Source organism: Oryza sativa, chromosome 3 (assembly GCF_034140825.1).
Source record: "Oryza sativa Japonica Group chromosome 3, ASM3414082v1".
In the NCBI taxonomy this organism is placed as follows: Eukaryota; Viridiplantae; Streptophyta; class Magnoliopsida; order Poales; family Poaceae; genus Oryza; species Oryza sativa.
Window position 1 is genome coordinate 34,115,747 of NC_089037.1, and position 13,619 is coordinate 34,129,365.

A 13,619-nucleotide genomic window follows, 5' to 3' on the forward strand; every position below is an offset into this window, starting at 1 on the left:
CAAACCACAGCAGAAGGCACAACTTGACCGCCAAAATATGCCATATATTATGTCTCATGAAAGGTATCCAGGTGTATAAGTCTCGGGGCAAAGAGAGCTACCAAAACGACATATCATCTCTGAACTCCACATAACAAGTGTCATATGACAATAATAACCAAAATCATAATTCCAGAACTTAATGTAATCTACTAAAACTTCATCAATCATAAATTCACTGCGTCACACCAAGCCACTTCGAGAAATTCTCAAACTCTGTGTAGTCACTGTCAGAAATCATGGTTTTGTACCATGCCTTTCCAGCAGCCTTGATCTTAGAAGACTCCTCCTACAAGATTAGTATATAAAGTAAAAGTGAGATTCCAATAAGATAAGTAATATTAACAACCAAGTATTAACAGTCCAGGCAATAGAAGGACATAAAGCATGACATAATAAGCACAAGAAACAAAGGAACTAGCATTACAGCCAAGTTGATTGAAACCACCAACCTCCATACATGAATATCAACATGACAGGACTAAACACAAAAATGAATACAACATGGCTGAACAAACCAAAACCATACACAAAATGGGACGACAAACCAGAATCAATGAAAACGTCATACTAAACAAATATGAAGAAAAATAACTACAAATTAGACCTAATGTAACCAATAAACAACAATGTGTAACATTATACAAAATAGCACCATGACATAAACTAAGCTGAACAAGAAAATCACTTAACCAAAGATAAACACATTTGTCACATAAGAAAATGAACGCGATAAATTTGAGTAAAGCATCACAATAATATGTTACAAATATATGAATCTAAGAAACAATCGTCGTAGTATCATACACGTCCCTCACGGAACTAAAGCAAGTTACAACTTAATGAAATAATCAGCTTGAACCATTCACAAAATGCAGCATAAAACTATCAATCGAAGCAATTTGGCGCAACGCATTTAATGAAAGACGGTATGAAACTACTGCAGTAGGACACAATTGACTACAACCACCATCTCACCATTGCTATGATGCAACACCAAAGCATTATACCCTATATATAATATAATAATACTGCGGAAATCGAAAGGGTCGACATACCAAGTAAAAGAAACAATGCATGAACAAAGATGGATAGTCATTATTGATATAGCTAACACATTATAGCATATATGATCACACAAAAACTATACAATTAATCACATACAAATCATAAAAAGCTGTGATGTGATAATATTATGATTTACGAATATAAGACAACTAGCATAGGAATGGATGATCATACCGGGCTGAGCTTGGTCCTCTTGGAGTCGAGCTTCTCAGTCCTGGCCTTGACACGCGCAGCCTCAGCGAGAGCTGCCATCTTGCGCGCAGTGCCGAAGTAGGGGTTCAGCTTGAGCACAGCGGCCACATTCTTCAGAGGGTTCCTTCTCGCCTCCCTGAGCTTCACCTCCTTGTTGATGGGCTTCACCACCGACTGGACCTCATCGGAGTTGATCAGCCTGGACAGGTCGGCATTCGCCATCTTCGGCCTCGGGAGCACGAAGCCCTTCTTCTTCAGCGCCGGTGTGTCGAAGCCACCATACACCTCGTCGAGCTTCTTGAACGCGCACTCGGTCCAGATCACGAAGCGGCCAAGGTGGCCACCAGGGGCAAGGTCGAGCAGGTTGAGGCGCTCCACATTGGCAACATCAACGCCGGGGAGGTTGCGGAAAGCCTTGACGACCTTGGAACCCTCGGTGCCGTAGACGATGAGGGGGCCCTTGCGATTGATGTACCGGCGGTTGCGCATCTTCCCCTTGCCAGCGCGGATGGCCACCGAATCCTTGGTCTTCTCGGCATCAGCGTAGGCACCAATCTGCTTGAGGACCTTGATGGACTGCGCAGTCTTCTCGATGGACTCGATGGAGTCCGAGACGACGAGCGGGAACTCGGGGACGCCCTCGATGCGGTGGCCGCGGGCGAGGACGAGGGACGGGACGGCGGTGGCGGCGAGCGCGGACGCGACGGCTATGCGGCGGAGGCGGATGTTGACGCGGCGGTGCCAGCGGCGCCAGATCTTGGTGGGCGCGAACATGCGCCCGCCGCGGCACATGTTGCCGAACGCGCCCTGCCCCGCGCGGTGCGTGCCGCCGCCGGGGACGCGCGGGATGCGGGACACGGCGCGGCCCGTGCCCCACGACTCCGCGGAGGTCTGGTGCCCCGCGCGGCGCGACACGGCGTACGGCTGGCGGCGGTTGCAGGAGAGGAGCTTGTGGGTGAAGGTGACCACGTCGGGGCGGATCGGCGCGCGGAGCACCTGCGGCATCTGGATGCCGGCCGAGTCCGTCGCCATGTCGCCCTCCAGGGCCTTCACGGACACCAGGGGGCGCGCGGCGGCGGCCATTTCCGGCGGCGGCGGCGGCGGCGAGGTGGATAGTGTAGTGGCTCGGGCGGCGGCGAGGGAAGGAGAGGGCGGCGAGAGAAGGAGACGAGCTTATATCTGTCTAGGGGCGTAGTGGCTAGGGTTTGGGTTTGGAATTAGGTGAGATCTGAGCCGTCGGTTTAGATTGGACGGTTGGATCTTTGTCGTGGGTTGGGCTGGGCCTGTCCTTTGTAGTTCTCTCTGAGTTGGGCCCGGTGGTTTCGCATCTTCTTCTTGGCCTCGTTGTCTCCCGAAAATTTGATAAATTAATTCTTTTAAAAATATATTTTTAAAATAGACCATGTCAAAAACTACTATTTGTAGAGATGGACAGTTTCTCAACGCCAAAGTTCGATAGTGCTGAAATATACTCCCTCCGTCCTAAAATATAAGTATTTTAGACTTTGACACAGTCTTCGAGATGCTACTTTAACCAACAATATCTATAAAAATAAAATGGTTTAAATAAAAAGAGTTGCATATATTAAGACGTTTTTTCACATATATATTAAGACATGAGCAATAAATTGAAATGTTGGGATCGCAATATATATATTATAATTGAAAAAGTTAATGAAAATCTTTCTTGGGTCTAGGGTTGATAGCCTTCCTTCCATTTTAGCCCTAGGCAAGTCTGTTACGTCCCTTTGTTTGGCCTGCTTCCCTTCGACCCAGCCACAAGTAGCCATACGCACAGTCTGCACAGTCTACTGTCATCTTCAACCCCTCGAAGATAGTCCCATAGCCGAATGGTTGCCAGAGCAAATCTCCCCATCAAATCTGGTCAAATCTTTCTCGATCACCCAAAATTGGTTGAGGGTTTTTGATCCACTCAATCCTCTCTTACCGTTTTCTTCTCTACGTTTTTTCCAAAATCAGAGTGTAAAACTCTTTGTTCCTCATCAAATCCGGTCGAATCTTTTTCGATCATCCAAAATTGGTTGAGGGTGTTTGATCCACTCGATCTCCTCTTTCCTTTTTCTTTCCAAAATCAGAGTATAAAACACGTGATAAAAACGACCGGGGAAGATCGTCTTCCTTTTTTTTTCCAAATCAGAGTGTAACTCGGGATAAAAACGACCGAAGAAGATCGTCGTCATCATCGGCAACTGTTAAACGGATATTAAATTTGACAAATGAAAGCCGAATCGAAAAGACAAATAACGGAGGAAATGATGAGGGAGGAGTGGGGAATCGATTTTTCAATTAAATTGAAAGAGAAAACGCACAATCGATATGGCAGCGGCGTGGCGATAGGTTCAACTCGGGAGGCGTGCGGCAAAAGATCGGATTAAAAAACCAGATGAGAAAAATCAAAAGCGCACGGGAGAAAAAACCTGCGACAAAAAATTGAAAAAAAAAACAAAAGCGGCCGGGAGGCGCGATGGGATTAAAAAACGGACGAAAAAAACAAGAGCATAAGCCCGTGCGAAAAAAACTCTTTCGCATGAAAAAAAAAAGTCGGAAAAAATATCCGTGCCAAAGAAACCAAACGGACTTCTTTTTCGTATTTTTACTGGCGAGACTTTTTTCCCTTTCTTTTATGAAAGTCGGACTCGAGATGTTTTTTTTTCTATTTTACTGTCGACAGAAGCTTTTTTTTTCTTTTGAGTCGGACTTTGTTTTTTCGTTTTTTACCTCTTTCAGTCGGACTTTTTTTTCTTTTTTAACGGAGAACGGAAATTTTGGTACAGATAACATAAAATTAAAAAATTGACTCAAACACTACACGAATGACGTACCAAAGTTTCAATAAAAATATCTTTAATTTTTATAATAATAGAGAGAGATAGGATCCAACTAGCAATTCCTAACTAGCATGTTCTGTTTTGCACATATGTTTATGGAAAAAATCCTGACTCTGCAGCCAGATCGTTTAGTAGTGAGGCAAGCAACCAATCCAGTGTGACAAATAGTGCAAATCAGCCATGTCAACTAATGGAGGTAGAGCTAGGTTGGTAAGTCATTTGTTGCACCTACAGATGGTGCTGTATTCATATGTATTATTTATGATCTATTTTACAATGAGATTGTCTAATTTATTTTATTAGTACTAATTACTATGCATATCAGTAATATTTTTTGCACCAATGTTGATTAAGTAGTTTTCTAGAAAAAAAGAAATATATTTATACTAAAAATGTTCTATAATGGTCTAAAGTAATAATATATGCATATGCATATGCTTGTGTGTGTATGTTATAAAATGATTGTTACATATAGTTCAACAAAAATTATAGTTACTTTTATTTAAAAAAAGGGAGAGTGACATTTGTTATGGATCTGGTGGTTGTTATACACTATAAATATTACCAAAAAACAACACTATCTTCAAATACATATATTACTAGAAAAAAATACTCGTGCGTTGTAACGGGTGAAGGCTATCTTAATATGTGGGAGTTCGCTTCGATATTGTTTTTACAAGTTAGCATGCGAGTGTTTTTTAAATAGATTGCTTATACGACTCCTTCTATGTTTCCAAAAGCAAATGGAATTAAAAGCTGACTCAAATAAGAATCTATAATTCCAAAAGTGAATAAATTTAAAAACCGACTCAAATACGGATGATGTACCAAATTACCGGTAAAAATATTTTTATTTTTTTATAATAATAGAGATATGTTATAACCAATGATAAGAGTATGAGTATTTATATTTTTAACAAATAATGTAGAGTACAACGATAACATGTCTTTATGCAATATCATTAATAAAAAAATATTAAAATAATTTTTATATAGTGTAAGTATAATAGATATATATATTATTTTGTAAATAAATAGTTTTTATCAAACTGTTATTAAAAAAAATCTAAGTTTGCAACTCATTATTAATCTCTTATTAGATGATGCATAATGCAATATATCCATATATATAAATTAATTATTTGCAGTAATCAAATGTTCTTTTAGTATCCAATATAAATGATGTTCAGCTGTCGGCTGGACCGCCGACCACCACCACGCTGTCCGGATCTCCTCCGTCCACGACAGCGTCACCCCCCACTGGACCTCATGCCACCACCACGCCGTCTAAATCTCCTCCATCCACGATGTCGTCCAGATCTCCTCCGTCCACGATGTCATCGCCCACGGTACATATTCAGATTCCGTAAACCGCAACTTCACACCGGATGATAAGAAAGAAGCTTGGGAGAAAGCTGCGAAGATGCCAGGACAGGATCCCAACCGGTAGAGATTGGATCCAACTGTAGAGGATCCCAACCGATGGAGATTGGATCCAGCTGGGAACTCAATAATGTGCAAAATGGTTGACGCGACGGGAGTTATTGGGTTTGAGTACGATCATCCATTTACATTTCAGTATCTCAATCACTCTACCTCACTCCCACTGTAGCAGCTACATCACCATTCCTAATCATTTTCTCATTCTTAATATATGCAGTGCGCACATCTACTGCTCATAATTAGCTTGTATTGTGTATCTTGTTAATCTTCTCATTTTCCGTCCTCTTAAACACACTCCTATCTCTAAAGATAGTTGAAACAATAAACAGACTTGAAAACATATGAAGGCATAAAATTTAAGAAAAAAGAGCCATTGTTTTTAAGGCGGTGTGGTGAGGTATGGTGATCCAGCACCGCCTTACAGCTATAGCGTTAAGGCACATCCTATCTTTGCAAATTAAATCAGAAATTCAGTAGAGCATGCATAGTTGTATACCTTGTCGTGCAGTTTGTTGAGAAGAAAATAAGAAATATTGAATGTAGGATATAAAATTGTATTATAGTTTATTAGTTAATACATATGGCATTAATACATTATACCTTGTTGAGAAGGTCATGTCCTCTCTTCCCTTCCTCCAAGCAGCAAGCTAATTTCACATATGAGAAGACTTCTATAAATATACTTCTATAAATATTTACTATAAACAACAATGCATTTTTTGCAGATGAGGAGCTTGATCTGCTTGAGATGGCCGTTTACGGAAATGTTTTTCGAACTGGGAGGATTTGCAAGGTGGTTAGCATTTTGGAGACGACAACGGGGTTGTATGTAGGTGATGTGATTGCATGTGGTAAAACCAAGGAAGAAGACACTTTTCTTCCCCGGAGGAAAAGAGACTAGGAAAGTTGATTGATTTAGTTTTGCAGGTCCAAAATTAAGCATCTACCAAGAGGTACTTAAATGAGTTTATATGTCATCTTCAACATCCCACAGAAAAATTCAGTTCTTTTTCTTCCTTGGAGTCATCTTCTTGGATGGCTTGGAAATTTTGGCTGGTGACTTTGGAGAAATTGTGGATTGTGATTTCCGTCCTATCAGTGCTACTGCAAGTTGTCTCCTTGTCTATACACCAGGGCCTTCAATAACTTGTTGAGGCTTTGCTCCTTTTTGGTGTTCTTGGCCCAGACTTGGATGTACTGCCTCCTGATGTATTCCCTCTCTTGGTCTTTCTCTTCCTACCACATTATATGAAAAAAACATATTGTATTAGATCTTACGGATACTATTTTTCTCATATGGACATTAATATGAGTTTGACATTATATGAAAAAAAACATAATGTATCAGATCTTATGGATACTATTTTTCTCATGTGGACATTAATATGAGTTCGACAATTTACCTCTTTTTGGCACCATTTTCCAAGCAACCCTTGATCCAAACTTTTCGATGCCTCCCAGCACTTCTTTTACATACTGGTGGATGAAGTACAAAACCATTATCAACCTTGGGCCACTGGGACTTGTCTGTCATAGGACATATCTCCCCCTGATATGCAGCCTTGAACCTTTCTACGGAATAGCACTCATTAATGTAAAGATTCATATAAACATTTCTTTGTGTAGTAAGAAATGCAAGTGCATATTGGCAGGGCTTCCCCGTGTGCTGCCATCCAAAGCATGTACACTCCATTGTTTTGCTTGTAACAACATGCCTCAGCTGATCATTAGTTGTATCTTTCGTCTCTGCACTATAATCTGCAGCCGGATACACCTTCAAGTGTCATGAGCCTCTAGTCCTTGAGTTACATTGAAGAACCACAACTGGTAGTATACGCCCATGTACTCTCGCTCCAATCCTCCTCCTATCATTAAAAAGTTTCATGATTTTTGCCCTTTGTTTGTCTGCTAGTTCAACAACAGGAAGATCCTTTATTTCCTTTATCCAATTGTTAAAAGACTAAGCCAAATTGTTGTTGATGTAGTCACACTTGATCTTAGTTTTGAACATGCATCTCATCCACAATAAATTATGATGTTTCTTAAGGTACTTAGCTACTTTAGGGCATTTTGCTAGGACCTCAGACATGTGGTACTCATAATCAACTATCTTGTATGCCCTTGCTGCAGGCCACATATGGTTAGGGATGTCACCATGATATTTCTTCTTAAAGTTTTCCATAAGGTGCCTAAAACATTATCTTTGTTCCGCCTATGGAAACACGTCATTTACTGCATGTTCTAAACCTTTGGATGCATCTGTACACATTGCTATAATAGGGGGATCACTTATTGCTCTATTCAGCTGATTCATAAACCATGTCCAATTATCCCTTGTTTCTCCATCTATAAGGCCAAAAACTAAAGGAAACATCCAATTATGTCCATCCAAAGCAACAATAGCAGCCAAATAGCCATTCCATTTACCATTCAAGGCAGTTGCATCTATGCTAATATATGGTCTACACCCATTCAGGAAGCCATCTATGCAAGCCTTAAAGGAGATAAAGAATCTATGAAAGTGTACATCACCTTTCGCTTCTTTAGTACCAATTTTAACAATGCTCCCTGGGGAGATGATCTCAACTTGTGCCTTGAAGTTGAACAAAAGTTGAAAGCTTGTTTCCTAGCTTCCATACATCTCATCAAGTGCCCTAGCTCTTCCCCTATACACTGTGTCGTATCCAATTGTTACTTGTACTCATCCTGCAAATTTTCTTGCATCTCTTTTGCGGCCATATTTGGAGTCGTCCTCAGAATTTTTGTTGCCTTGGATGCAACCCAACCTAGAGAAGCCATAGGAGCTCTTATCCTGCTGGTAGAACTACACTTGTGGACAGCAACTAGATCATTGACCTGCAACAGCAACAACAAGCAAAACAAATAATCAATACTAGGTAAGTTATAGGCAATAACAACATTATAAGGAAAAACATATATATCAAAATTAATATATCGTGATTAGTGTTTGATCTGGTGTCCTGTGTGCCAACTGCCAAGATTCTACAAGGGCATCCTTCAGCGATACATCTGCCGATAAATCTTGTAGGATCAGACTTTTCTATCTTTAGGATAAACTCTTTGTTTATTGCATATTGTCTGATGGCTAGTCTAAATTGCTTCATGGTAGGGTAAGAAGTGTCTTTAGTAATCACAGGGTGTTCCATATCATAGGAATAGTGATGCTCTTTTGGGATGTCATCGTCTACAAGGACAGCCACACCCTCAGCATTTTACAGATCATTTGTACTCTCTTCCACAACACCGGCATTCAACGCTTCTGCTGCCCTCCCATCTTCATCCCTCAACCCCAATAACACAAACATCTCATCATGTTCCATGGGTACATCCCTCTCCCGCTCATCAGGACCTTGCACAATTTGAAGAATTGACCAATCTATTCTCTCTGCAGTGGCACTATCAATCCCAAGTCCAGTGATAGCAGTTATCCAAAGGGATTTCCTGCGTAAGTTGCTTCTTTCTTTTTTTTAACTATAAGCACGGCTTAGCAGTTTAGGTTCTCCTTTTGAATTCATTGAAAATGATTTGATTCCAAGGCCGACGGAGCTGGCCCAAGATGCATGGAACATTTTTTTTCTCTTTTGGAAAAAGTACACCGGAGGTCCCTCAACTTGTCATCGAGTTACAAAATCGTCCTTAAACCGCAAAACCGGATACAACGTGTCCCCTAACTTACAAAACCAGTGCAAACTAGGTCCCTTGACGGTTTTGACTCCAGTTTTGTTCGACATGGCAGCTGACTCGGCGTGGGACCCATGTGGGTCCCACATGTCAGCCTCTTCTTCCTCCTTCCCTCTCCACGTCTCTTCCTTTTTTTTTGGGGAATACGCCAGAGGCGAAAATTTTCCATTAAGAAAAATAAAGGTTATTTACATTTAAAGAAAGAGTAGCAGGGGACAGGGACTGGAAAGCATTACAAAATCAAAGGCCTAATTCTCGCAGCACATTTTGGCTACCATGATTCTCTCGGAAGAGTTGGGCGGGGATTGCCGAATTCTCTTGACGCCAAAGCGTTGCCTCTTGAGCCATTCCCCTCGCCACATCTGTCCATGCCCCGAAACTTTGGTTGAAGACTCTAGCATTCCGTTCCTTCTAGATCGTCCAAGCCACAAGTGTTGCTACCGTATCGAAACTCCAACGTTGAGACTCTTGGATTTTCAGTTAGCTGCTACACAGCCAATGGTTGAATGAAGTTTCGTTCATCGGTAGGCACTTCGAGTGACCTATTGCTCTCAATGACCACCACCACAACTGCCTTGATTCCGGGCAACTGATTAGAATGTGGTCGATGCTTTCTTCTTGTTGATCACAAAGGTCGCAGCTATCAGGATGTGGCATGCCACGGCTACGTAAACGATCAGCAGTCCAGCATCTATTTAGTGCGACCAACCATAGAAAGAAACGACAGCGCGGAGGTTCAAGGGATTTCCAGATTGGTTCTAATTAGAAGGGGATGCGACCAAAGAACAGGGCTTGATAAGCTGACCTTGAGGTGTATTTACCTGAGCTCTCCCATTTCCAACTTAGACGATCCGAGACAGCAGTAGAACAATCAACGGATTGTACAAGCGACCAAAGCTTCAGGTAATCTAGGATTGCTTGCGTCCCCAGCGCGCCCTGGATGTCTCTGATCCATCGGCGGTTAAGGAGCGCTCCCGACACCGTCCGGCGTCTCCTGATGCGAGGGGGCACATGCTCAAAGATGGACGGAGCAATGGACCGTATGCATCCCTCTCGCAACCAGCTATCCTCCCAAAAGAGGATTGTCCTCCCATCCCCCAAGTGACAAATGGTTGATGCCGCTACAAAGGCCTGCTCCTTATGCAATGTTGGGATTGTCAAACCTTGCCATGGCTTGTCCGATGGCACTCTTTGCATCCATGACCACCGGGAGCGAAGAGCAATGCCCATCAGCTCCAAATTTGGTACGCTAAGTGTAAGTTCAAGTGCCTTAATTTGGTTTCGGTGATTAATGACAAATTTAATTATATGAGACTAACGTTTTTATGAGTCTTTCTTTGACTAGTCTTATTTGGATATGAAAGTAAAAATGATGGGAGGTATGTATTAAACTTCACATATTCTAACTTGGTCTCTCTTGTGGATCCAAAATATAGTGTGAGCTCCCTCATTGATCTTGATTGATTATGTGCATATGCATTCCTTCATATCCATATGTATGCACATCTTGAGGGGGAGCTTATTCTATATTTTGTTCATTATAAGATCTCTACCTTGATTTGAAATTATCTTTCATCTCATCTCTTTGATGAGATGAAAGATAATGGATGACACCATGGTTTAATGGTCACCAAGCTAAGGACATCGCCATGTTGGCAAGAATGAAATCAAGCTTGTGATGAGAAGAAAGTCTTGACAAATGATGGTAAATACCTTGGTATAAACATGGTTGAATCAAATGGTCACAAGTGTTGATCTCGACTCAAGCTTGACCCCAAGATGGATGGCGCAAGGCAAAGGTATAATGTAGCTAAGAATGTTTTCTTAGTCTTTTCCCGGTCTTGGTGTTTGGTGTAGACCGGATTTGCTAGATAGGCGCCGTACTATCAAGAGGGGTCTATGAAGCGAGCTTGTGGATGATCTTGTGCCATATTAGTTCATATGCATGTAAGTGTATTTGGTGGGCTTGTCTAGTCAAGTGTGGTGAGTTTTCTCAAGTCCTAAACAAAGAGAGATGTGGGCAAATCCTATAGGTTTGGGTAGCCTCATGTGGTTATGTCCGGTGGAGTATCCTTTGGAGTGTAAGCCCTTTCTCCCTGAGAAAAGTTGTGTTTCTTGGATGGATTGTTCATGGTTTGGATAGCCCTTTGAATAAGATTTCCATAAAGTCCAAAAACACCAAATTCCGAGACCCGAGTCAAGAGATATCGTCGTTTTACTAACGGTTGGTTGAGCTGAAAAGTGACCTGCGGTCTGACCGTGGGCCTTAGGCCAGTCTGACCGGGCCTGTTAGCGGTCTGACCGGCGTGGTAAGGCCGGTCTGACCGGCCCCACTGGTCTGTTGCACTGGTCTGGTTTTTGGTGGCGATACAGAGCCGCCAGAACCGCAACCGGTCAGACCGAGCCGACGGCGGTCTGACCGAGCCGTGGACGGTCTGACCGGCCACTACACTGCGGTCAGACCGGCCAGGTTGAGTGGGCTCAATGATTGCCCTGTAACGGCTAGTTTTCTAGCCGTTAAAAAGTAGTCCGGTCTGACCGGCCTCACAACGGCGGTCTGACCGGCAGAGCACAAAGTTGGGGATTTTGGTTTCAACGGCTAGTTTTGGTGGTTGGGGGCATATATACCCACTCCCCAGCAGCAAGGGTAAGGTTTTGGCACTCCATTGCATTATCTTGAACCCTTGCAAGAGCTCTCACACCCTTGTGCACTTAGTTTATCTAGTGAGGTGTTAGAGAGTGAGTTAAGCCAATCCAAGTGCATTGCTTCATTGTTTTATCTAGTGTGGCACTTGATCTTCCTCGGCAAGCATCCTAGACTTGTTACTCTTGGAGGTTGCCGCCTCTTAGATGGCTTGTGTAGGTGTTGCCCGGTGACCTCTCCGAAGAGATTGTAGAGGAGGCCCGGCGCCGTTTGTGAGTGGTTTGGAGTTCACCACCTTCGGAGTGAAGGAAGAACTACCCCGAGTGATTGAGGCTTGGGTAGTCCTCTCCGTGGGCCGGCTCCCGCCTTGCCCACCCCTTGACGAAGGGAGCGTGTGGTGGCTTCGTGGTTGAGCGGTGGAGTTGGGCTCGCCTCAACGGGGATTAGGAAACCGGCGAGTTTCTGAACCTCGGTGAAAAATTCCTTGTCTCTTGTCTCATTTATTTGTTGCATTTACATTTGTGCTATTTACATTCATAGAGACATATTTGAGCCCATATCACTGAGGTTTGTAAAACTTAACTTAGTTGCTTAGTTAACCTTGCACCTTACCTTGCCTAGCAACTCAGGTTAGTTTTGTTTAAGTACCATTAAGTTTTAAAACCGTCTATTCATCCCCTTTTAGTTGGCCTTCTTGATCTTACACTAAGTCCTCCGTATTCCTTGGGAGAACATACCTTGGTCCATGCAACTCGGCAGCAACCTCCATTTGCTTGAGCTTTGCCCGCCCAGAGGAAGCCACAACGGATTTTATCAATTATTTTGATAACCCACTTGGATGCATCAATTGCGACCAAAAGATAAATCGGAATGGCACTCAAGACTGCATTGACCATGGTTACACGACCAATTGATGACATCTGGTTAGACTTACCTCTCTTCCTTTCTCATTCCCTTTCCACGGGCGACGGTGACGGAGCAGCTGGGCACGGTGCAGCAGGCGCAGGCGACGGGGTAGCAGCTGGGCGTGACCGCCAAGTCCTACGCTGCCGTGAAGGAGAGGGCCAGGGCCAAGGCCGCCGCTGCGGAGGACGAGACGGTGGCTGCTCCGACACCTGGGGCCCTCTGCAAGGAGCGGGGTCTCGTGGCCGGTGATGGATGGAGCTGCGGCCGTCGGCGCCGCCGTGGCAGCTGTTGCCGTGGTGATCTTCCGCCTCAAGAGGTAAACCGGTGAGCTGATGCACAGGAAGTTTTGCTCTGCCGCGACAGCCTATGGAAGATTTGATGAGTTTTTTTGTGGTGATGAACTGATGATGGTAGTGTGCTGGATGAGAATAGTATGACTTCTATGAGCTAGTTGCTTAATAGCCTACAGAAACATAGGGATCTGAACACTTGTTGTGTTCCATTCCTGTTTTTCCTTTTATCATTCTACCTGCTTCGTTGGTGACGCTAAATGTCTGAAACAATTTGTGATGCGTAACTGAGGAACGCCTAATGGTTGCTGTGCGGCTATGCTTTTTCTCTATTTTGAGCTTCTCATTACTCCTCCACCGACCTCCTCCCCCGCCGGCTGCCCTGCCCAAGTCCCAACTGATGAGAGAAGGGAGAAAAAAAGAGGAGAGAGGAAGAGAGGTGGAGAGGTGAGGGGGAAGAAGAGGCTGACATGTGGGACCCACGTG

General features: G+C 43.4%; 1 protein-coding gene across 1 annotated transcript; it reads right to left on the bottom strand.

The window, feature by feature from the left end:
- Nucleotides 1-23: 23 nt before the first annotated feature.
- On the bottom strand, nucleotides 24-2,512 carry LOC9272589 (large ribosomal subunit protein uL4). Its single transcript, XM_015776764.3, has 2 exons — nucleotides 1,282-2,512; nucleotides 24-328 (listed from the first exon to the last, which is right to left on the bottom strand). The coding sequence occupies exons 1-2, from the start codon at nucleotides 2,380-2,382 to the stop codon at nucleotides 215-217; spliced, it is 1,215 nt and encodes a 404-aa protein (XP_015632250.1). The 5' UTR covers nucleotides 2,383-2,512; the 3' UTR covers nucleotides 24-214.
- Nucleotides 2,513-13,619: the final 11,107 nt, after the last annotated feature.